The following is a 26,023-nucleotide window of genomic DNA, read 5'->3' as shown; positions in this document are numbered from 1 at the left end:
GCTGTGAAACCACATTCAAGTTGGCCAACAGACTCAAAAAGTTTGCACACTATACTCCGAGTGCCAAAATTCAATACGTTGAGCGCTTCCTATGCGCTAGGTGGTAAAGATGAGATGATTTGTGTGATTCCCTGATGAACGTTTGTACTTGACAAGTTGTGCATTTAGTTTCACTGGTATTGGAGGAATGTTATTTTTCCATTTAGGCTAGTGATAAAAGCCTGCTTACAAAGTAAGTTCAGTTTATTTTAAAAAGTGAGTTGATTTAAAGGAAACTGTAAGAGGATAACACTGCAAGGAGAATGCAGGCCCTGGTCTCCATTTTACAAGTGAGAAAACTGATATTCAGAGAGGGTTAGCCACCTGCCCAAGACGGCACAGCTGGCGAGTCAAAGAAGCATTTTGAAAGCACTGGATGGTGCCATCGGGGTCAAGATCCATACCACGTGATGGATGCAGCTGTGTCTTCTCAGCTCTGGGGGTTCATCACAAAGACGATCGGGGCCTGACAAACACAGAGCAGAAGGGTTACCAGAAGGGACTGGCTCCTTAAAATGAGAGGCATGAGTTTTGGAGTCTGGCGGAGCTGCGTCAGCATCCCGGCCTCCCAGCGTTTCTGGCTGGCACTCTTAGAGAAGTTGTGTCAGTGCAGTGAGCTCCAGATCCCTCATCAGTAGAATGGGCGTGACGGTGGCATGGGGCCCAGAGGGTGGCTATGAGGATTAGATAGAATCATGCACATACAGCCCTTAGCACAGAGCCTGCCACAGGGAAGGCGCGCAGGGAGTGGCCACAGTTCTTACGCGAGAGTGTGACCACCAGTATCGTGGTAAACTGAGGCAGGCGAAGGCCCGAGGTGGAGGAAGAAGCACTGGGAGATGAAGGCAGGGGCTTCACCTGGTGTATGTCTCGAGGACGGGAGTATTGGCTCTAGAAAAGAGTTCTGACTCATTGCTCATCCTCGGTCAATGGAAGTGTCCTTAGACTTCCCAGCTGAGATGGGAGCCGCCTCAGGGTTAGTCTGGGTCCTGACGTAGACCCCTGTGTGCCCCTGGACAAGCCACTTCCCGTCTCAGGGTCTCAGGTTCCCGATCTGCAAAACGAGCCAGTGAAGAATAAAGCAAGAATCATAATGATGGTATCATCGCTCACCTCCAGCCGAGGTGAGCAGGAGTTTAACAGGCAGACCAGGCAGGGGAGGGCACTCCAGGGAGAGTGAACGCATGAGCAAAGGCCAAGAGGCGTGAAGGAGGCAGGTCTCCTCATCTTCTCGGGGCAGCGAACAGTGACCGAGTGCTTGCTGTGTGTCAGGCCCAGAACTCACGTCTCATACACATGAAAGATATCTCATATCTATCATACTAAATATTGTTTAATATTATAAGGTCTAGCACTAAATATCCAATACTTAATCCTTACTGATAAAGTAGGGAGCTTTTTCATCCTCTTGTTATATATGAGAAAGACTGAAGCTGAAGGGTTGGGAAGTTGGCTGAGGTTGGCCGCACAGGTATCGAGCGCCTCCTCCAGTTCTGCCGTCCACGGACGCCTGTCATATGACAGCGGCACAGGACTTGCACATTTAATAATAACTTTATTAAGGTTATTAAGCACTTATTAAGACTTACTATGTGTGGCTCACTCGGTAGAGGTTTTACTTGCATTAACTTGAACGCTCACACGACATTGCTATGAACATCCCCCTTACAGAGATGAGAACACTGAGGCTCAGTGGGTCAGAGTCTGGCCCAGATCAGACACCAGCGTGTGCTGGACTCAGGATGCAAAAACAGTTCATCAGACTCTGGAGCCCATTTGATGTACCTGCTTGTCCAGATGTTTCCAAGATTAGCTCGAAGGAACTGACCATTAAACAGAAACAGGTCACTTCCTTCTTTCTCTTTCTTTCCTTTTTTTCCCTAAACAGTGTCTATCAGCTGGCATGTATGTGGCACGAGGGAAGAATTCACTTCAGAGGAGTTGTAGGGCCTTCGAGAACTCCCGCCACTCCCAGCCCTAGGGAATAAGTGGGGGTAAAGAGACAGTGAGTTTGTCTCTGTTTCTGAGGATTGAATTGCTTCCTGGAAGTCCAGGGCACACGAGCGCGACCCTCTGCACTGTCCCTTCCACTGTCGGACGGTGCTCTCCACTGGCTAATTTCCCCAGTGCTCATTTCTGCCCACTCTGCCCGTCCCCTCACTTCCAGCTGGTGACTGCCTCGTGCACAGGATGCTCATTTGTTTTTGCTGTTTTGTGGGCCCAGGGGGATAGTCACTGGGTGTCAGGGGACCAACAGGAAGTCAGAGGCTTCCAGGCTCTTCATCTGGAGTTCACTGGGGTGTCAGAGGCTAATTGTGGCTCTGCCCGGGTTGTCGCTGTTTGATTAAACATCTTGCACTGAGCCCCATCCATCTGCCTCCCAGGGGCTGCCAGGGGTAGGTATTTTTAGCTGTGGGCAACTAATTTATCAATTGTGCATACGGAACGCAGCCAGCACAAAGCCTTCATTTTCTGTTGCCTGTCTTCTTCCATGCAGGCAAGGACAAAGAAAGAACAGAGGACAAAGGAGGTTGGCGCTCACTTATTCATTCAACAAATGTTTACTGAGCCACCCACCATGCACCAGGCACTGTACCAGACACCGGGACGCAGCAATGTGCAAACACACAAGTGGATCGTGTCCACATGGAGCTTACGATCTATTTTGACCGAGCTGACTTCTGCTCTGCTATCTACTAGCTCTGCGGCCTTGGGCAAGTCACATATTTCTCTGGGCCTCCTTCTTTCTTTCAAAAAGCATGTGCTGGTGGTGTGCTGTGTGCCACTCACAGTGCTGAGGCTGCTGGTGAGGGGGCAGATGCCTCCCTGCTAGCAAGGAGGGCACAAAGGGAAAGAGGTTCCATGACCAAGCAGCAGGTGGGACCCAGCTGGCCCAGGCCTTGTCACAGGCCCAGGGAGGGAAAGCGGCAGTGGGTTCTGACGTTGGGGCCGGGGAAGGCTGCCCAGAAGCGTGAAGAGATGGGGAGTCGGGCGCTCTGGCGGACTGTGGGCGACACGCTCAACAACTAGAAACATTATAAATAAATTAAACAAATAGTTCATTAGCCACTGACCCACGCTGCCTTTCCAGCCTTAAGGTGTCTCTTCCCAGCGGCTACTTCCTAAGGACAGCTGGTTGCCCACAGCTAAGTCCACGTAGAAATGACAGCAATCAGCTGTCGACTTTGCACCTGCAGCTGCTTTCTCATATTAGGTCTGTGTCAGGTGTCTCCAACTTAAAAGAAGGAAAGGCAATAACACGTGATATCAGGGAAAAAAATTTACTACGATATACAAAGATGAGGTTCTTATGGTTAACCTACATACCCAGGGTTCCACTGCTATAGACACTATAGACACCTCCAGAGCGGACCACAACCGTAACGACTACTGATTAGACGATTCAGGAGGCACTTCTGGGGCCCCCACTGTCATCCCAGAAAGGCAAGTGGCAAAAAGCACAGATTCTGGAGCCTGCCTCTGCTGCTTTCTAGCTGTGTGATCGTGAGGAGTTTACTTAACCTCTCTGTGCCTTGGTTTGCTCATCTGTGAAAAGGATGATGATACGGCACTTATTACAGGTTTTTGTGAGCATTAAGTGAATTACCGCAGGGAAGATGCCTAGCCTAGTGCCTAGTGCCTTGCATGCTACATAAATTTTACCATTATTCCTATTAGACAGGTTAGAAATCCAGAAGGGCAGGAAGTGTGTCTGCTTTGCTGATTGTTATTAATATATTACCAACGTCTTACACAGTTTCTGGCATATAGTAAGTGCTCAATAAATATCTGTTGAATGAATGATTACGAATATAGATTAATAGCATCATAGACATGCAGAAAGGCTGGTTAAGTTTTGAATAGACTGGAAGATCACTGAGTTTACTGCTAAAATGCGTCAGGTGACGTGATCAAAGGTAATTGGAAATGAATTGGAAATTGACTCAGTGTTCAGTGGGTGAGAGAGATCTTTTTGAGGCGATCAGCTCCCGAGAAGAGGTTTTGTGCCAGAATCTTCCATGTGAATCCAATTCAGTCCAACATAAATTTCGTGGTGCTCAATTGTGTGCCAAGCCTGGATCAGGCAGGCTCTCGGGAGTGTGAGACCCATTCCTCGGGCTCCAGATGCTCAGAACTTACTGAATAAATCATCGCAAGGGAGCATGAGAAGTCATTTCAAACTTGCTGCTAGTTTCACAAACTCCGATGGTAAGAGGGGCCAGGAGGGAACATGCAGGAGGGAACGCCAGCCTGCAGATGTGTCTTGAAGAGTTTTGAATCAGTTGCCATAATTACCAATCGGAGTATTTCCTGGCCAATCCAGGATTGGCGCTTCTTTTGAAAATCAGAAGGAGAGGCCACGCGGGGAGCACATTTCCACGTGGGGCTGCCCTCCGGCTCAACAAGTCCCCGCCAGGCCTCACTCTGTTTGTGTCACCTGCCCTCCTGAGCCCGGAGAGAGTCAGGGGAGGCCTGGCTGGCGGAGAGGTGGAGGGGTAACGGCACTACATTCTAATGCTTTGAGTTGAATTTGTCCTGAGGCAACAGAGGGTCATCACAGGGCTTTACTATGTAAGATGCTTGTTTCTGCACCAAACCGCAGATACGCCTGAAGGGAGGTGAGGCAGGGCTGAAGAAGAGAGGGCCCCTTGTCCACCTCTGGAAGCTTTCACACACGGTTGGTATCGCAGCTTCCTCGTGTATAAATTTTGACAGCAGCCAGCGGACCTGCTGAGAGGTACCATCCATCCTCCCACGTGACGTCCCCACCTTTTGTCCTCTCGGTCTAGCCAAGGAAGGTTCCTCGGGTCTGGTTGTTCAAGAACATCCGAAAGGCCCCTCCCGCACGCTGCCCAGCTGCGCGCTCGCCAAGGCCGCCGTCCTGGCGGACATTCTGTTCTGCTGTGGGACCTGAATCCTCCCAGGAGAGGCGGGGTGGAGGTGGCGGCACGTGTACCAGGGGACGTGGTCGGACAGGGAACAGGCCATGCCCAGAAGACAATGTCTCATTACCGGGGGCCTCGGGAAGCAATTTTCTGTGGTTGGAGAAATTGGTTTTTGTGCCTCCAGCCTCTGCACACAGCCGAATGACATGTAGGTCAAGGAGGCGTAATTATATGGAAATGGTTTTATGTTTGGGAACTTCTAACAACTCACTTCTGCATACTGAGAGGCCGCATAGAGAGAGAGTGCTTCCACTCTGCCCAGGCTCGGTTCAGCAAGTGAAGGATGGCTTGCTTCCTCGTGACTCTAGAGGGGTCTGTTTCTTTCCTGGCTTTGGACACATGTGTGATTGTCATAGAGAAAGAGAAGCGATGCCTTCTTGGTGCAGTGGTAATGAGCATGGCTGCTGGATCCAGATCTGACATGTACTTGCTGTGTGACCTTGGGCAAGGTACCTAACTTCTCTGTGCCTTCATTTACTTATCTGTAAAATGGGGCTGATTGTGAGGACTAAATAAGTTAATGCACAGAAAATGCTTAGAAGGAAGTGGGACATGTAGTAGATATCACTGGAACTGTGGCCTCTGCTCCCCTCTCCCTCCCATTTCAGTCACCACTCCTGTCTACCCTATGTCCCAGCTGAAAGGAACCACTGTCCCTGAAGCTCCACAGACAAGCCACCCCCTGCCTGGCCTCTGGGCCTTTGCCTATGCAGTCCCCTCTTCCCACAACACTTCCCCATCCACTTTGTCAGGATCACCCTCGTCCGTCCATCATGAACCAGCTCGTCCAGCCACCAGCGATGGCAGATCGATGCCCCACACGCTTTGCTGTCCCCCTGCCTAGGACAAAACAAACCTCTTCTCTTTCTCCCCTGAGCAGAAATGTCATTTCCACAGAGGACAGGGAAAGTGTCCGTAGGAAAAGCAAGTGGTTTTTTTTTCCTTTAAAAATAAGAGAAAATGTAAATAATAATAGCAGGAGTGACAGTCAGAGTGAGGATGCTGGTAAGTGATTCTATGCCACGAGGGAATTGGTCGTAATAATGAAAATAATAGCTTCCACTTAGCAATCTCTTATGTATGCTAGAAACTGTGATGTGTTTTCAATGTAATTGTCACTGCCGCTCCCCTCTCTTTAAAGGTGTGGATACAGAGCAGGGAATTTAGGATTAAGTTTAGAGACTCGCTCAAGGTTACACAGCTAGTAAGTCTCAGAGCCAGGAGTTGAACTTGAGTCTGTCCAACTGCAAGTGTCAACTGCTACACTTGTTAAGGGCCCTTGGGACCATTGTTTCCACTGACACCCAGAGCGGCTGCGGGACAGGACCTGTGCCCTCCAGCCTGCTGGTCTACCTCTGACATGGGCACCACTGTCGGGTGCTCCCTACTCCAGGGCGCTGGATCTCCTTCGCTTCCCCAGGGAACAATGGCCTTGCCCTGCCCACCCAGGGTTTCCCCGAATGAATAGGGCACCCCTTAGTTGAAGAAGAAAGGGGTGGGCTTCTTTCTTGGCAGAGGGAACCACAAGTGCAAATTCAAGGAGGTGTGAAAGCATGCTGTGCTTGCAGAACTAGAAAACGACAGGCTCAGCTGGTATGTGGACCGTGGGGAAACGAGGGACGAGAATCCAAGAATCCAGTGCGATAACCTCGGTGAAACTGCTTTGCCCCCTTCCATGGTGGTTGTGGGGCCCGAAGGAGACAAGGCGCAGGAAACGGCTTTGCAAACTGGAAGAGCGTCAGGCAAAGGTCCATTATCACGAGATATTTCAGAGGGGGCCTGATGGGCGTCGAGAGCGAGATAGCAGAAAATGAAAGTGTCTGCTAATTTCTCTGGAATGCACATTCTCAAAAGCATTCATAAATGAAAAATTCTGACTTCATTGCTCTCTCCTTTTTGCAGATGACTAGATTGTAATAGATTTCGGAAGCTAATAAAAATTCAGTCACTTTCCTGGTCATTATCAGTTACACTACCGGGTTCTGAGACTTGCAGTAATTTTCTTGTTGCCCACGGGTAAGTCTTTATCCTGATACCTCTGAGGTGTACCGTCTTTTCTCTTTTCCTTGGTCATCCTGGCACTGGGAGCGCTGAGACGGCAGGCCTGTGCCTGTCTCGTTTCAGGCCACGTTCTTAGTTGCTAGCACAGTAACTGACACATAGTAGGCACTTGATGCAGATTTGTTTCGTGCAGCATCTGAGTCTAGATGGCATCATATCACACCTGAGTGACTGCAGGGGCCTCTTAGCTCTGCTTTGGCCCTGTCCCCTGCTCCCAAAGCCATCTGTCTACATTTGCTCAGAAACTCAGTCCGTCCTCCTCATTCTCATGCAATACTACGGGAAAACTGATTTAACTAATATTAAATACTAATGCTACTAACAAAGAATCCAAATCTACAGTTTAGCTAAAAAGATAAGGTAGGAAACTAAAATCGGAAGTGTAACTATTCGAGAAGGCATAATTATGATTATTTGCGGATAATCTAAGAGTATGCTTAGAGGACTCAAGAGGATTAGCTGAAATGTTATTGGAACCAGCAAGAGAGTCCTTGTGAGGACCAAAGCCCCAGTGTGACGGTCACGACTGACTGGAAGATGGAACGGGAAGGGGGCTGGCCCCGTGGCCGAGTGGTTAAGTTCGCGCGCTCCGCTGCAGGCGGCCCAGTGTTTCGTTGGTTCGAATCCTGGGCGCGGACATGGCGCTGCTCGTCAGACCACGCTGAGGCAGCGTCCCACATGCCACAACTAGAGGAACCCACAACGAAGAATACACAACTATGTACCGGGGGGCTTTGGGGAGAAAAAGGAAAAAATAAAATCTTTAAAAAAAAAAAAAAAAAAAAGATGGAACGGGAAGAAAATTCCATCCCGACACGCCCAGTGCCAGCACCTCAGAGAGCTAGGCCCCCGGCAGAGGCAGAGCATGGCCTCCTTTCCAACTCTGGGCTGCACTGTGTCTCCTGGGTCCCCAACCATCCTGCTTGTGCTCCAAGTGTCTCACAAAAACCTTGGTGATCTCGGAACCTAGGAATTGTCCCAGCTGAAAGCACTGCTGAGGACAGGGGAGCACAAGTTCTAGCTCCCGATCTCTGGGTCAGAAGCCTGGCTGCATGAGCTTGAGCCCCTTAACAACTTACCACGTGCCTCAGTTTCCTCATCTGTTGAAAGGGGTAATAACAGCACTTACTTCATGAGGTGAGAAGGATTCAACTAGCTAATTCATGGAAAGTGCTTAAAACAGGGCCCAGCAGGTAGGAGGCACTCGATTAATGTTAGTTATAATTAGGGTAAATGACCATTAGTTTAGTTTTTACCATCGAGGCTTCAGCAATCTTAGTGTCCACGTTTCAGCCGTGGATACAGCTACACGGGGGATGCGGTGGTGGAGGAGGCATGAATGCAGCAGTGGGCCACAGGTTTGGGGCTCCCACATCATCCTGAGTTCTTTTCAGAACGGCAAATGATTACACTGCAGGGTAATAGGTTGAAACACATAAAATGGACAATTTAAAAGGTCAAAAGTGGCCAAATATTGTCAATTTCACATGGTAAAACCTAATTATTTTCAATATACTTGTTTTGCCCACTGGACAGTGCATGCCTCGAAAGCAAGGGAAAGTTCATTCATCTCTCTTGTGCCCAGTCCTTGGCAATGGTTCTGATGCGAAGGAGACGCTCAGTGCACGTGTATGAGGAAGAAACAGACTCGTGGTCAGAACACACACTGTGGATCGGTCTCAGAAAGGAGGAAGATGAGTTCCAAACAGTAGGGGCAAAAAGTTTGCCCTGATAGCCCCCATGCCATCCCGGCACTGCCCTCAACCCAAGACTGGGCTGACGTCCTTCCTCTTTGTCCTATGGTACATGGGCTTCCGTCTAGCACGCGACACATCCATCTTCACATTAATGTAATTTACTTCTTCATCTCTCCAACCAGACTGTGCCCTCCTGAGGGCAGGAACCCAGATAAGTTTGTCTCTGGGACATCAGTAGCTATCATACAATTTGCAAATGAATGAATAATGGAAAGTCCCAGCACGATTCACAGGGGTGGCTCCATTTTGGGGATCATTCCTGCCTCTGGCAGCTTTGTATATTTAGTGGGATGAGGGGCCCTGGGCTGGAGGTAGAGGATGTCGTTTCGGGTTTCACCCCTGCCTACCGGGAGTAACTTGGGAAAGCTATCTGACTCCTCTGAGCTTCAGTTTCATAATGGATGAGAAAGCCCTTTGTAAATTTTAATTCACTTTGCATACTGGCCAGCACTATATTAACATTAATGGCTGTTATTGATGACTCTTTTTAAGCATTAGGAATAGAGCCTGACACTTAATAGGTGGTCAATAAACACATTCACGACCTGAACTGGATTCAGCCTTCTGAGCACTTGACTGAAATGGAGCCTGCTTATGGCTGGTAAAGGAAATCCTGGAAGGGTTTGGAAGACGGCAGATTGTTCAGGGAACTGTTTCATCGCAATATGCTACTTTAAAAAAAGAGGCAACTCGCTTTCCATTTTGTAGGTTAGGTGTGGGGCGGAGAGGGCATTCACCTGCCTGTCCTTGCTTAAAAATAATTTCAAGTAATTAAACCATGTGCTTGGGGAGTGGGCATTGGGGACACTGGGGGAGTCCTCAATCAGGAAAGAAGACACAGTCCCTCAAATGTCTGCGAAGACCAGGCTGGGACGGTGAACAGGCAGAGGTCTTCAGACTCAGCATTTGTCTCTTCTGATGCCTTGAATACCAATGTCTGCAGTGGGCCCAGCGGCAAGCACAGAGCACCAGCAGTGACGCACAGGCTTGTCACATCTCAGCTCTGCTGCTCAGTAGCTGAGTTACCCCGGGCAGGTCATTTAACTTCTCAGGGCCTCAGTTCCCCCATCTGCCAAATGGAGATGACAGAAGTCTCACCTCACAGCCATCGCTGTGAGGATAAAGTGAGGCAACGTGGAGCAATGTGTTTGATCTAGTGCTCGGCTCGGAAGGAGTGCTCAGTAAATGGCAGTGGTGGTGGTGATGATGATGATGGTGGCGAAGTAGTTACGATCAAGCTGTTGTCTTCAGTCTCTCCCAGTTAGTCTGGGAATTACATTTATGGGATTTAAGAAGCGGTCATCTGTTCATCTGTGCATGCATCAATGCATCATCCATCCATCATCCATCCATCATCCGTCCGTCAATCCGTCGTCCATCCATCATCCATCCGTCAATCCGTCATCCATCCATCATCCGTCCATCCATCCATCCATCCATCATCCATCCATCCATCATCCATCCATCCATGCATGCATCCATCCATCCATCTATCCATACAACAGTTACCAAGCCCCTTACCATGTGCCAAGGCCCACCAGACGGTACTGGAGTCAAAAAGAGGACTCTGAGCCTACTGTCAAGAGCTTATAGCCTAACTCAGCATCTTTTTGATGTTCTCAGGCAGAGGTAAGTTGGAATCCCCATGGGGATTTAAATGCCTCACCCTCACCTTTGTTATAGACTTTGTCACCCTGTATTAGGATTATCCATTTTCCTTTCCACCTAACTGGAGTGTGAGCTCTTTAAGAGCGGGGACCATTTCACCTTCATCTTTGTCTTTTCCCCCACCGCTATCCCTTACAACCCCCGGCACAAAGCAGGACCTCATGAAATGGAGCTTCGTCTTTCATGCAGCCTAGAGAGCCTGGGTGGGGATCTCACAGAATCCTCGTCAGTCTCAAGAAAAAACTCCTTCTCTTTGTTAAGCACCTGCCGTGTGCCAGGTACTTCATGCACACTGTCTCATGTGTTCCCCTCAACAAGGGGGGCACGCTCATCCTCATTCTACGGATCTGGAAATAGACGTTCAGAGAACTTAACTACACACAGCTAGGAAGTCCAGTGGATCTCATATCCAGGTCTTACCAACTTCCCTTCTTGCAGGAAAGCATTTCCAGTGGTTGGAAAGAAATGAGGCCAAATGTGTGGTGGTGTAAATGGATATGGGGTGTGCGTGTGTGTGTGTGTATTGTATACATAGTCAAATTCAAAACACATAGCAAATTCAAAATCCTACAGGGGCAAGGCAGGGAAAACAAGTGAGAGAAGCAGGCCAGGTATAAGAAAAAAATCTTTTGTTGGGGAACAATAGGGAGAGGTGGGGACTGCGGTGAACGGCATAGCACAAGCTGGGTCTAAAGGAGGCTGCGGCTATGTGGTTCTAGGCACTGGGTCACAGCCAAGGAGAACTCAGTTTTGCCAGACTTTAAAATTTCTCAGTAGTCTGAATTCTTACGAGCTAACCTCCATATGTTAATAGAGAAGGTGCAGTTTTTAATAAAAACTTTAAACAGGCTTCTCTTACGTTCTAAAAGTTCTTAGTTTCCAGTTGGCTGTTGGCTGGCTCTGCCCAGCCCAGGCCTCTTTAGGGAGCTGAATGAGGGTGGTTGAGAACCATGTTAACCATCACGCATGTGACCAGTATTTCGAGTGCAGCGTTTAGCGCCGACGGTGGTTAAGAAAAAAAAGTCCCCTCATTTGCCAGAGCCATCCTCTTCTGGCCACAAGGTCTGTTCTGAGAACATCCAAGAAGCGACCAGACTTTCCTCTCTGTTCCGCCAGCTCTCTCTGCCCATTCTCAAGATGTCCTGGGAGTCCCCAACTCAATCTTGGGGGCGTCAGAACTGAAAGCAGTCAGGGTAACAATGTCCTTCCACCACGTCGCCCAGAACTCAATCCTGTTCGTTTGTCAAATGACAGTGCCGAGGGTGACCCTTTTCTTCTTGTCCAGGCACTTGCCTTCTCTCTGTTCAGGACTGTCGCAACTGACAGCTGGCTCGTTAGCAGGACCTGCCCACTGCCACGACCAGGATGAGAGCGACCAGTTGTGCTGGGACGCGTTCCCACGCCCCCGGGGAGCCGGGCGCAGACGTCCTTGGTGTCTGAGGACATCATTAGTTTGCGCACTGCTCTTGGCTGTCTCTTTTACTTGCAGACTGGGGTGATGGTGGATGGGAAAGGAGCAGGATGAGACAGGCTGTGAACGTGACCCTTGGCCCGCACTCCTACTGTGTGCCGGCCCTGTGTCGGGCGCTCTGTGGGTACTCCTCGCCCTTCCCCCCGGAGCCCCGCGTCCGCCTCCTCGCTGCTCTTGCTGCTCCCCTCTCACCACCTTCCATCTCCTCTTTTTACAGGAAGCAGAGAGACCTTTGGAAAACTCAAATTAAATCATGCCACCTGCTTAAAAGGCTCCTGTGTCTTCTTGCAAAACAGAGTAAAACCCAGATTTCTCACCGTGGACCTACAAGGGTGCCTGGCAGATGAAAGGGGCTCCGCATACATGTGCTAAGTGAAGAAATTTATTATCACTTCCATTCCCAGATGAGGAAACTGAGGCTCAAAGAAGAAGAAATTACCCATTCAAGACCTCACAACTAGCAAAGTTGCAGCACTGGGACTCGAACCCAGGACTTCTTCCTAAAGCGGTATGACTTCCCCACTGCCCTCTGGGTGAGAGAAGTGGTGTTCTGGGAGGGTCCTGGGTGTGGAGGGCGGACATGATGTGGGAGCCATGCTCTGTGAGGGTCCAGAGCGTGGGCCTGTGATTCCTTGAAGGAACGCCCATCCCCGCCCTCCTGGCAGCACCAGCCCCTCTCGGGTTCTCTCTCCAATCACTGCTCCCTTCTACCACCTTCCAGGGAAGCCGCCACTTTCCTTGAGAGGCAGATGATGGTTCTTGTCAGCAGCTCTGTGGAGCTGAACCATGGTGGCGAGGACAGGAATGCTAAATGCAAAGGGCTGCAGCCGGAACAGAATCACCAGGCCATCCTGTGCCTCCGACTGTGGGGAGTGTGTGTGTGTGTGTGTGTGTGTGTGTGTGCGCACGCGCACACACGTCTCTGTGCATCTGTGAGTGTCTGTGTGTCTGTGTAGAGTCCCTAGCTTGAAGCGATGTGGCTGATGGTTTGCTTTGCACTTAGCTGAGAATGGTAAGAAACGTCTGTGGCAGGAAAGCAATTCCCCCAGCTCTACCAACAGCCACACATTCCGGCAAATGACGGGGGAAGAAAAGTCGCTGGTGGATACCTCAGTGTTCACATTATAGTATGTGTTGTCCCAACTTGGTCAATTCGTGTGGTTTTTGTAAAGCTCTGGCTTCCTGTTTCCCTCTGCTTGCGCCTCACACCATGTTCTCGCCACCCCCACCCCGCCTTTTGGTGCTGCAGCCTCTGGTCCTCTTTCTGTCCTGGTATGTGGGCACTGGGTCCCCTCCTGTCTCAGGGTCATCACCCAGCCTTCTTCCTTCGCTCTCTTCCTTCCATTCTTCCCTTCCTCGGCCTTCAGGTTTCAGTTGTTCCTCTCGAGGGAGGTTTCCTAGGCCTCCCCATCTGGGCATGTCCCCCCATGAAAAGCTCTCCTGTCATGGTGTGCCTCTCCTCCATGATCTTTTCACAGGTAATAGTTTACTTTTATTTGGGTTTCTAATCATGCCAGTCGTCTCTGTGTGTGTGTGTATGTGTATGTGTGAGCACAAAGGCAGGGTGCAGGTCTTTTATGACTTGCCATGTGCCTAGCATAGTGCCTGGTACCTGGCCAATGCTGGGCAATGGATGGATGAATGGATGGATGAATGGATGGATGGCCGGATGGATGGATGGCCGGATGGATGGGTGGATGGATGGATGGGTGGTGGGTGGGTAGGTGGGTAGGTGGTTGGATGATTGGTTGGATGGATGGATGGGTGGGTGCATGGATGGATGGGCAAATAAGTCAATCAATGAATGCACTAATTGTTTTCTAATTGTGCTGTCTGGTTTCGTGTCTCATCCTTCTTTGCCGTGGGGCAAAATAAAAACATACATTAGGGTTAAAAGTCCTAGTGTCCTCTCAGGGTAGTTCAGCTGGTCATGACCTTTACTCAAAGGAAGCCCAAGTCATTCTGTTTCCATTTTATAGAAAAGTAAAGACCCTGAGTTGTGCATACAGAGAAGCTCCCTCTCTCGGAGTCCCACTGGGATCCAAGGTAGCCATGTCCTTTCCACGCCCTGACCCAACCTTCCTTACATTTCCCTTGGTGAGGGTGGTTATCCCCTGGCACACTGGATTTGGAATCCAGAAGATTTGGGGTCAAGTTCACCCCTAATTGGCTGTGTAACCTTGGAGAACTTCCTTGCCCTCTCTGGGCCTCAGTTTCTTCATTAAGAGCATCGTATTAGATCAGTGCTCCCTAGATTTTAGTGATCGGCCCACTAACGTTATGATTTTTGCCATATTCTTGAGTCCCCTGTACTATTATTTACTTAACATTTTGTTTTAAGGTGATTTGCCTTTTTTTCCTTGAATTTACACTTTATATCATACTGCTGTCCAATATAAATGTATTGTGAGTCACATATACAATCTCAATTTTTTAGCAGCCACATTGAAAAAAATAAGAAACAGGTGAAATTAATTTTAACAATATATTTTATTTCACCATGTTCATCTAAAATATAATGAATATAAATTAGGAATGAGATATTTAATTTTTTTTTCATATGAAGTGCCTAAAATCTGGTGTGTATTTTACACTTCCAGCACATGTCTCTACGGATGCTAAATTTTTACTGGAAATCCTTAATCTCTGTTTAGATGTCATAAAATGTAAGTTGAAAGATTAGATTCACAGACCCAAGTTGTTCCAAGTATACAGTTAATTTCCAGGAACTGAATCGAGTATCAGATTTTAATTGCAAATTAATTGAAATGAAGCGAAATAAAAAACTCAGTTCCTCAGTTGCGCTAGTCAATGTCAAGTGCTCAGTAGCCGCGTGTGACTGGTGGTGACTGTATTGGACAGCACGGATGTATGACAACCCTGGACAACAATCCTGCTTCCCTGTTGTAAATAGAAGGTCGCCTTAAAAACAAATACAGTGACAGTACAAGAGTGACATTGAATCCTAGCTACATACCGCTGTCTGCCAAGGCGCTGAGTCCTGAGCCTGCCCTGTGTCTGTTAAAAAGGGAGATTTAACACATAAGGAAAGGTGTTAAAGACGCTCTAGTGCCAAACTGAGACTTTCCCTTTGATGGAGTCAGAAGGATTAAGAAGACTGGGAAGGGATCGAACGCTGCAGCCTCGTCCCACCTAAACAATCCTACATAAAACAACAAAAACAACAACAACAACAAAATTCTCCCCAAATCCAGAAGGTCACTCTGAGCTCTCGAATTCCCCAGCCTCTTCCTCCTTTCCCCCTATTACTGTGTTTCCTCTTAAGAGACCACTAGCTGTATGATTTTGTGAAAAGCAAACTATGGAAGACTTAGAAAAACTAACTTCTGGTTCAGACTCTGCCATTCCAAGCTCTGTGACTTTGGGCAAGGTCATTGTCTCCTCATTTTGTAAAATGGAGGTGTTTGGACTCCTCAGAAGACAGCAGCCATGGAGTGACAGGCTCTGGGCTCTGGGCCAGCCACAAATTGTCTCATTTTGTCCACACCACGACCCCTGTGAAAAGGCACTGTTATACCCATTCTGCAGAGAGGAACACTGAGGCTCAGAGAGGTTCAAGCCACTTGCCAGAGCCCCACCAATAGGAAGCCACAAGGCTGGAATCTGAATCCAGGTCTGGGCACCACCGAGCCGACATCCTAACCCACCATGCTGTCAGCTTCTCAGGGTTCTTCCCACTCCAAAAAACGGTGGATTTGTGTTCCAAGACATTGTCAACATGCAATTTGTGTTATTTCTTGGAGCTTTTCCTTCTAGTTTATGCCAAATCCCAGGTTTCCTGACTTGGCATGCTTTTCCTACTAAGCCATATATTTCTTTGGGTCTCCATCTCTATTATTTCTTGCTCCTCCCTCTAGCTTCTTGTTTTTGTTCTCCACCCACTGTGACCCCCCTTGGTGTTTCTTGGTGCTTCTTGAAGCTTTACCCACTCTGGAGTGTGTGAATTGGCAGTCTGGTGGGCTGTATGCAGCCTGTAGACATGTTCAATTTGGCTTACACAATACTGGCTTGCATAGTGTTTTTTAAAATTTTTTAATTAGTTGCCAACCTAGAAACATTGGGACATTTCATATAAAAATCTGGATTTCTAGATTTTTGGGAACAATTTGGCAACATTGGACCATTGGTGGAAAGCTGAGTGGTGGTGGCACTTTCTAAGTCCCCAGTCCCCACTCCTCCCTGTTGTCTGTCACCCTCACCTCTTGACCCAGCCTGAGTGTCAGTTGTCAGCTGTCATTGTGCGTGTGCTGTCATTTTCTTATAAAAAGCTGGACAGCAGTACCGAATATTGCTCTGTCATTTTCCAGCTGTGTGACCTTGGGTAGGCGTCTCAACGTTGTCATCCGAAAAATGGGCATGTTAGTTACCCATGCCTCAAGGGGTCGTCGTGAGAATTAACTGAGTTAACGCCTGTAAAGTGCTTTGAAGAATCTCCAGCACATTGTAGGTGCTTCATAAGTGCTAGCAATTATTAAAAGGAATGTGCAGTGCTTTTGGTCCATATGTCTCTAGCACTGAGGGGAAATGAGAGAGACCAAGAGAGCCACGTTTGCAGACAAACAGCAGGGAAGCGTGATTCTCTGGGTAAGTGAAGCATTGCTTCAAACTGGGCCACTTTGCTCATTTATACTATCTGGCTGCCCCTTGCAGGTGTGTGAACTCAAGACAGCCGTGCTCCCCTGCCCCCAGCACTTCCTGGTCTCCCCTGCAGGGCTGGTCCCCTCCATCAGCGTTGTCCGTATATTTCAGATCCGCACGGAGGTTCAGTGGCAGGATCTGTGTCTGCCTCCCTGCCCCCTTCCGTTCGCAGTCCCGGCTGCAGCACGCAGGGTAACGTTGCTGGGGGTGCTTCTCAGTCTCCACCAGCTTCAGCTAAAGACCATTTCCTGTTCTGGCCTGATATTATTTCTGCAGGTTTCACTGAACCACAGGCCACTCTCTTCGGGGTACAGATTTCCTAGGCTTCTGATGGAATTGATTGCTTAATCTGTTGGATTGCTCTCTCCTAGTTGGCCAGGGCGCAGAGCTCCATTTCTGGGGCGTGCACTTTGAGCGGGACTTTGCATTTATGGAAAAGATCTACGTATAAAGCAACATGTAGCTTCAGAGGATTTACGAGGCTTGAGCACATCGACATGTTAGACAATCCAAACAACGCGAGCTGCTATTTACTGAGCTCCGACAGTGTGCGAGGGACGGGGAGAAGCCTTTTGATTTTAAATTGCCATGATGACTATGCAGGGCACAGAAGGTTAATAACATTCACTGAAATCTTACTCTATATGAGAGCAAACACGTGCCCAGAGTGGTGCTAAGCATGTTTACAATTTCATTTAATCCTCAAAACAACCCAGTGAGATAGGTAGTATTATTATGCCATCTCATGGTTGAGGAGGCTGAGGCTCAGAGAGGGTGCAACTTTTTCCCAGCATCACAGACTAGCAAGTAGGGGAGCCAGGATTCAAACCCAGGCAGCCTGAGGTCAGAGACCACTTGCTCAAATGCTGAAATTGATTGCCCATTTTCTTGCAAATGAAGATTAGGGCTCAGAGAGACGGAGCATCATCCCTGAGATGACACAGCAAATGAGGGTAGGAGGATACAGGATCCACATCCATGCCTGTTCAGTTCCAATACAATATACATTTTACGCTCAACCTCATAAAGCAGAACTGACATATGGGATCGTTACAGAAACCGTGCAGGGGCAAGGACAACAAAGCTACTGCTCCAGACCCCAGCCCAAGGCCAGCCCAGGCAGCCTCCAGCATAGCTACTTCGTCGGTCTGTGCTTGGGTCCCCTCCATGGGCCATGTCTCCAACTGAGAGACACAAGCAAAACCTGGCTCTCCGGGGCCTACGGCAGCCCCCACAGTGAGTTATTGCCAGAGCCAACCCTGGAACCCAGGACTCCTCGTGCAGTGCTGTTTCTCCCACTGTCATAATGGGGATCCTACGGCCAATGTCCATAAAGACAGGTTACAGGGAATAATCAGGGGTAGCACGTAGAAACTGCTTCAAATTGGAGTGCATGTGTGCTTTTGAAAGGGGCAGCCATCAAATACAGTCATGGGCCGCATAACGACGTTGCGGTCAATGGCGGACGACATATACGACAGTGGTTCCATAAGATTAGTGCCACAGCGCCTAGGTGTGTGGTAGGCTGACCATCCAGGTCTGTGTAAGTGCACTCGGTGATGTTCGCACAGTGACAAAATTACCTAATCATGCATTTCTGAGAACGTATCCCCGTTGTTAAGTGACTCTTGACTGTAAATTACGGTGTAAATATACAATGGAATACTACGTGGCCTCATAAAAGAATGAAAAATCCTCACCTATACTATTATGGATGATTAATATGTTAAGTGAACAGAGAGTAAGATGTAGGACAGTAGGTATAATGTGCTCATTTTGGGGAGAGTAAAAAAAGGGAGACTTGAAATCCCCTATTCATGTTTGCCTGTATATATGCTAAAAATCCCTGAAAAAGTAAATAAGAAACTAAGCCTCTAAGAAAGTGGCTGTCTGTGTGGTGGTGGTGATGACAGAGTGGATTTGGGAACTGGTGGACAAGGCAAAGGGATGGGAGGGAGACTTTGCAATGTGTGCCTACTTATGTTTTAATAATATGAATATATGAATATATGAATATGAATAATATGAATATCGTTACCTATTTAATGCACACACACAACTAACTCTGTAGGAAAAGCAGCCTATTCTTCAGCTCCAGCCAATTGCTGCCTTCTGGGACTATGAACCTAATGTCAGTTCTGGTTTTTCAAGGGAACTTGGAAATCTATTTTAAAAAACAATCCCAATATTTAATTTCAAATTGTTCATTGCTAATATATAGAAACACAGTAGGTTTTTGCATGTTAAAAGTGTGTCCTGCAAACATGCTGAACTCACTTATTAGTTGTTAGGAGCTTCTTTTTGGAGTCTTTACGATTTTTCTGCGAAGCCAATTATATCATCTGTGAATAGAAACAATTGACTTTTATCCTTTTTGTATACCTTTTCTTTCTTTTTCTTGCCTTATTGCACTGGCTAGAACTTCCAGTGTGACGTTGAATAGGAGTGACATGTTGCCTTGTCCCAGATCTTAGGGGGAAAGCAGTCCATCTTTCATCTTTAGATGTGATGTCAGCTATAGGTTACTTATAGATTCCCTTTATCAGGTTGAGGAAGTTCTCTCTCTGTTCCTAGGTTAAGATTTTATCATGAATGGATGTTGAATTTTGTCAATTACCTTTTCTGCATCAGTTGAGATGATTATACAGATTTCCCTTTTAGTTTTTTAATATGGTGAATAACATTGAATGATTTTCAAATAAGAACCAGCTTTGCATTCCTACGATAAACCAACTTAGTCTTGATGTATTATCCTTCTTATATATTCCTTCTTATATATCCTTCTTATATATTAGATTTGCTAGTATTTTGTCAAGGATTTTTGTGTCTATGTTCATGAGGAATATTGATCAGTAGTTTTCTTATAATTTCTTTGTCCAGCTTTGATATTAGGGTAAAGCTGGAGTCATAAAACAAGTTTGGAATTTTTCCATGATTTTCCTAATTTTTAAGTGATGAAAAAAATGACTTACAGAGTGCTTATCGTGTGCCAGTCATTGTGTTAAGTGCTTAACCCATTGAGTCCTCCCCAACCCTACGAAGTATGTACCATCATCATCATCATGCCCACTTTACAGATGGGGAACCTGAGGCACACAGTGGATAAAGTCACTTGCCTAAGGTCACACAGCTTATAAGCAGCAAAGCTAGGACTCAAACCCCAGAGGTCCAGCTCCAGACTTTGTACTTTGAATCTGTTTACTGAATTTTGCCTGAAGATGTTTACAGGTAAAAGAAAACATATCTGGGGGGCTCAGCCCAGCTTACGGGTTGCCATTTTTTCCACCTCTGGTTAACAATAACGGTAACTATCACATGTCAAAGCGCTACCTGCCAGGCTGCAGACTCGTCATCTCCCTTCATGTTGCACCAACCTTCGGAGGCGGGTATCACCACCCTCAGTTGGCAGTTACGGAAACGCTCCCTTCCGCCGGGTGGCAAGAGGTTTCAGGCTGTCGTCTGCCTCCCCTTGTCTCCCTTACCATCTGTGGTGCCTTTGAGAAGGTAAAAATTTAAAAATATCTTTCGAATCTCAGTTTAATTTCGCGCTGCTCCTTCCTTATCAGGCAGGCTCACCTGTCCTCCCTCCCACTTCCTCCCTCGCGCATCTCAGGTTCATCTTTTTCTCCTGCACTGCCTTCTGCTTTGCACTGTCCTGTCCCAGCTGGCCCAACCAGGGTCCCCAACTCGACCTTGTTGGCTCTGCTGGCTTACTGTATGTGTTTCCAAAAGGTAGAAACATCTTGCTGACTTAAAAAGGAGGAGGAAAGAGATGGATTTTTAGGAACAGCTGGGACACAAATTATCTCCATCGAACACACAGCATGAAGGACCGAGGTTAGTTAAAGGAACTTCCTGGCAGTAATGAAGGTACCGTGATGCGATGGAAAGAGCAGGTGTTTGCACGCTGGTTCAACTGCATGACTGTAGGCAACATGCTCCACGTCTCTGAATCTCAGTTTGCTCGTCTGTAAAATGGGTTCAGGGCCAGGAACAGGTCATGGGCATGTGGTGGGGATTAAGTGCAATACCATAAACATTTAATATGGAAAAAGATCCAAGGCACTGAGTAATAAGTGCTTTCCTCAGGCCAGGCACCGAGCGAAGCCATCTTTACGTAGATTATCTTATTTAATACACACTACCTGTATGGCGGGTAGATACTGCTGTTATGCCCATTTTGCAGATGGAGAAAACTGTGGTACAGAGAGGTTAACAGTTCTTAACTGGCAGAGCTCTGCCCACGCTTCACATTAGGACCCCCTGGGTCCCACACCAGACCAGTTAAATTAGACTGTTAGGAGCCATTCCTGGAGGCAGAGGATTGGACCACATGGCCTTTCCCAAGCTCTTCCTCTCAATCTAGAGATTGAAGGTGGTTAGAAAATCCTCGCTTTCTAGTGGCTCCCCCTTGCCAGCCCTCAGCCACTGCCCGTCCCTCCCTCAGCTCCCAGCCACGTCTCCAACCACCACAGTGAGAATCTGGAACCGGGGTGAGTCCACTGCCAGGAAAGGTGATTCAATTAAAATCTCAGTTTTCAACAATATTACCAAGCCCTGCGGTCTGTTACTTCACACCCAGCGTAGCTGTGCCTCCCAGTCAGAGGCAGGGTAATGAGGGTTTGCTAATTGCTGGTGGCTGGGGGTGGGGCGGGGAGGGGAGGATGGTAGGGAGCTCGGCCAAGCGAGCAACTGTGCCTGCGGTCCCTTCTCTGGCTCACTGGCTGGGCTGTGCAGCCCCCTCCTTACAACCAAACCAGCTCCACGCCAACCCCCACTGCAGCAGCGCAGCGGCAATCAATGCCTGGGGGGTGGCAGGCCCTAAGCAAGCGCTCGGCTTGCACCATCATCTCCATCAGCATCCTTACTTCCCACCACAATCCCGTGGTGGTGGTGGGGGGGTACTCTCATGATGCCCGTTCTACAGATGTGAAGACCGAGGCACAGAGACACGAAAGGCCCACAAGTGAACAGCCAGCTCTGCCTCATTCTACAGTCTGCAGTCTTAGTCGCCAGAACATGCTTGCCTGCCCTTACGGTTGGAAGAGAACGACTTCAGCTTTCACCTTTGAACCACCTTGCAAGCCAGGGACAAAACTGTTCTCAGCCTTCGTACAAGCCTGGCCTCTCCGACTGCTCTTCTCCAGAAGGCCTGCTCCTTCTGCATCCATTGCTGCCTCTAGAGTCATAAGCTTCCACTTGAGAGCTCCTTGAACTCAGGGACTGCACCTTAGGGGTCTCCGAGTCCCTTTGGCACTTCCTTACACCTGGCACACAGTAGGTGGTCATAACTCTTAGTCCAGTGTATGGACACATCAACGCCCTCCAAGTTCCATTCCTAGTCCCTCTCTCTTAAGTCTCCAAGCCCTGGGCTCAGCCTTGAAGAGCCTGTGCCTAGCACCGTGCCTGGCATACAGTAGGTGCCAACGCTGTGGGTCTGGAAGGCCCTTGCTGGCGTAGGAGTTAGGCTGTGAAGGTGTGATTTATGTGGACTTCCACCTTGAGGGTTTGAAAGTCTGAGCTTTCCCTCATCCTCCCCGTCCTCATGTCCCTGCTCTGGACCCTTGGAACCTTCCCCTGTCTTTGTGTCTCTGTCCCTTAAGGGACTGTCTGAGAGAGTGGCTACTTGAGTCAGCAGAGGAGATGGAGGGGTGAAGGGGCGGGGGTTAGGTACATTCTGAAGTGAGGGCTGAAGGGAACAGGGGGCCTGTCACTTCTCCAGTTCAGCAAGTGTCGCCAATCACCAGCCTTCTCAGAAACTCACTCCCCAGAAGAGAGCTCTGGGAGAGGCTCAGGAAGGCGGCTTGGGGAAGGTGGGAACTGGGCCGGAATCGATTCTAGCTCAAGGTAATTACAGGACACGTGCTGCCGCTTCAGCAGGGCGAATCAGGGGCTGAGCATCTCTCCCAGGGCAGCCAGAGCGGTTAGTTAGTAATAAAAGCCTCATCATTTGCTGGGGGAGAGGCTCAGCATCGGCAAACTGACGCTCTCTCGTACCTGCCAAATTAGGGAGGGGGGGTTTATGTAAACAACTTCCTCAGGGGCCCTGGCTACCAAGTTGAATGTTTTGGAAAGGAAACCTCAGCAAGGCTCTCAGAGACCCAGCTCCCAAGTTCCCAGGATCCCAGGATGCTGAAGATGACGGGGTAGATGATGCTCCCTTTCTAGGCTGTACATTGGATTTTTTTCTTTCTATTCCCTTCTGTCCCTCTCTCCTGTCCGTCTGCAAGTGATCTTTAGGAATCTTTCTGCCACAGAGGCTGCCTGCAAGAAGGGGCCATCTCAAGCTGGAGCCCCAGGAAACCCCTCCCCCTCTCTCACAACCGGCAAGCACCCCGCCATCCCACCCCAAGCAGCTCAGTTCTCTTCAGGAATTCAGCACAAGTCCCAGCCACACTTTGGAGAGGACGTTAAGATGTGGGGCCAGCCAGACATCTGCAGCAGCCGTGAGCTTCCCAGGTGGGCAGACAGGGAGGCAAAGCCAGGGGGCGAGGCATGTCCTCAAGGAGACTCTGACCCCCTGAAGTGGCGGCCTCGGCAGCCCGAGTGGAGTGTGTCTCTGCACCCTTGCCTGGCCAGGGCATGGTCCCGGAGCGACCCCCAACTCTTCTCAGCCAGCCTGGAGGCCGTTCCCCGCTTAGGGGGACAGCACGGGCTCATCCCTTACGCCATCCCAGCGCCCCCCAGAGCAAGAGAGTGCCCAGCATCAGGGTCTCCGGTTTCGTCTCAGGTCAGGCGGGGACACGCGGCGGGGCAGCAGGGCTGGGGCGCCCCCGGGCTGGGGTGGACGTGGGGGCCGACGGGTAAGTGAAGCCCCTACGAAGCCGTTTGTCCGGACGTGCAGTCAAGTGACACACGCAGCCCTCACTGGACCCGCGCACGGACGCCGATCCTTTCAGACGCACACACGGATGCACACCAACACACTCGAATCCGCGCGCACACTCACACCAAGCCACACTCACACCCTGCCCATCGCCAGCCGCGCACACACACCCGTGAAACACAGACACACGCACAGTCCGCGCCAGGCCACAGCAACTTCCTTTTCCCCCGTTCTGGAAATGTCCGCAGTTGCCCTTAAGGCTTAAACTTTTTCAGAGGGGGCGCCAGGGATCGCACGGAGAAGGGGGATGGGCCTGGGGGGTCTGGGCAGGGTCGCTCCGCACTTGGGCTCCTGGCTTCCCACCCTCTCCCCACACCCTCACCTACCTGGTAAACCGAGGCACAGCAAGAGGCTGTAGTAGACCACGGGCACCAAGCCCAAGCCGCAGGCCGAGCCGGGGGACCAGGACAGCGAGCTGTTGGCTACGAGGTGGGCGTGCGTGTGCTCCATGAGCGCGCTCCTCGCCGCCCTCGTCTCCGCGCCCGGCCTGCCAGCCCCGCTCTGGACGCCGGCTCGGTGGTGGCGGCGGCCGAGGCAGCAGCTGGAGCAGCAGCTCCTCTCTCCCCGCAGGACTTGCTTCCACCCTTGGCCGTGGTCCCCTCTGCTCCCGCCGCACCTGCCCGCCTGGAGTGGCGGCTCAGCCCTCCCTCAGGGCGCAGGGCGCAGGGCGCTGGGCGCAGGGACTCGGGAGGGGCTCCCGGAGCCGGTTTGTGCGCCTCCCACCTCGGACCCGCTCGGCTCCCGCCTCAGAGCCGGGGGGCTGGGACGCCGTTCCCCGCAGCCAATCAGCAACGGCCTGGACGCGGGGGGTGAGATGCTCGGGAGGAGGGGGTTCCAGCCGCCTCTCTGCGCTCCAGTGTCCGGAGAGAGAAGGAGTTAGACCTGGGAACCCCAGAGCGAGACCCAGGTGGGAACAGGCTACCCCCATCTCCAGCCCCGCGGGAGGGGCGTGGTGTGGGTGGGACCTGCTTCTCCCGCAGCGGCTCCGTACTCACCCGGCGTGTCCTCGGTTTGCCTTTCTCGACTCTCCTCCCAGCCACCTCACTTTCCTCTCGCCAGGGCTTCGAGTCCATCTCCATAGAGAGGATTCTGTACCCAGGGCCCGGGCAAGGGGAGGCTGTTGGAGCGAAGATGGTCAAAGGTCGTGCGTTCCCCTGGACCAGAGGCGCTGAGCTTGAAAGGAGACCCTCTGAGTGCGTGTGTTGATTCTGGGGGAGGCCAGAGGTGGACTGTCCTTGGGCTGGAGTGCCTTTGAAGGGGTTGCCGGCAGGCTAAGAGGAGCCCGCCACACGGAGCCCTTCTGCCAGGAATAAGGACGTTGCAGCTGCTCCGACACACACTCACCCACTCTCACACAAAGACACACAGTACCCAGTCATGCAGGCGCACGCACACTCACACGGGCACGCGGCGGCCCTCTCACCCCACAGCCAGAAGAGTGAAAACGCAGGGGCATCCTCATCAACACGTGCAAAGACCACACTCACACACACGAGACCCCAAACACATGCGGGAGTCATCCGGGGGGGGGCGGTCTGGTGTGTGAAGGTTGTGTGACGGATGAGAGGGGTAACGCAGGCCGTCTTGGAGAGTTTTGGTGAATGGGCACCCTTCCTTCTCCTTAGGGTAGGCCGATGAAGAGTTCCCTGTGCAGTTCTTTGGGGTCACACCCGAACTGGGAAGGGAGAGAAATCTGTCTGGGGCTCAAGACAGCGTGTGTGAGAGAGTTAAAGATTCTGCAGAAATATAGAGAGTGGCATTTCCAATGGGGGAGCGGGGGGGCTGCAGCAGCTGCCAATGCAGGAGCATGTGATGGGCTGTGAGAAGCATAAGACCCCCCCCTCCGCTCCCGATGGCCCCTGCGTCCCTATCACATCCATTCCCCGGGGAGAAGGAACTGACTAGGCTTTCCCCAGCCTCTTCCAGGTCTCCCAAGACGCAGGGGACCCCTGCCCCTCATGCCCAGAAAGGGGGGGGGGTGAATCCAGTCCCCATCTTTGTTATGGGCAGGGACTGAGGGTGGGGCGGGGCAAGCCCCAAGGCATTCAGGGCAGAGGATCTGCCTGAGGGAGGCATCTGCTGGACCTGGCTGCGTCTGTGGTGAAGAAGGTGGCCCGTGCCCCCTAAAGAGTCGGGTCAATACAAAGCATCATGCGGACCCAGTGAGGCTGGGTCTAATAGCTCAAGCCACGTTAGATACTGAAATTTTGTTGTTAGCGCTCACATTTAAAGGTGACTCCCCCAAACAGAAACCTCATTGCCTTGACAAATGAAGCACTGCCCTTATAGAGGCTCAATAAATAAGTGTTCAAAAGCCTATAGATTGGATTTATCTGCAGGCAGCAGGGCTGAGATGAGAAACTGTGACCAGGGACGGGAGCGTGTTCGATTTGACAAAGCTCCCCAGTCTATTTAGAGATCTCTCTACATTGTGAATCGTGGATAATGCCTCAGGGCTTTTGCACTGGCTGTTCCCTGTGCCTGGAAGGCTCTTTGCCCACAAAGCTGCATTAATCTGCTTCTTCACCTTTTTCGG

The 26,023-nt window shown here is 50.1% G+C and overlaps 1 protein-coding gene across 1 annotated transcript in view; it reads right to left on the bottom strand.

The window, feature by feature from the left end:
- The window catches only part of GPR139 (G protein-coupled receptor 139), a 33,367-nt gene extending 9,204 nt beyond the window's left edge, over nt 1-24,163 (bottom strand). The window contains exon 1 of the mRNA XM_023616225.2: nt 23,814-24,163. Within this exon, the coding sequence (XP_023471993.2) occupies nt 23,814-23,937 (124 nt within the window). The 5' untranslated portion in view covers nt 23,938-24,163. The remainder of the gene's footprint in view (nt 1-23,813) is intronic.
- Between the last annotated feature and the right edge of the window lie 1,860 nt (nt 24,164-26,023).

The sequence above is a fragment of the Equus caballus genome, chromosome 13 (genome assembly GCF_041296265.1).
Source record: "Equus caballus isolate H_3958 breed thoroughbred chromosome 13, TB-T2T, whole genome shotgun sequence".
Classification (NCBI taxonomy): Eukaryota; Metazoa; Chordata; class Mammalia; order Perissodactyla; family Equidae; genus Equus; species Equus caballus.
This window is presented reverse-complemented; position numbering and strand designations above follow the sequence as displayed.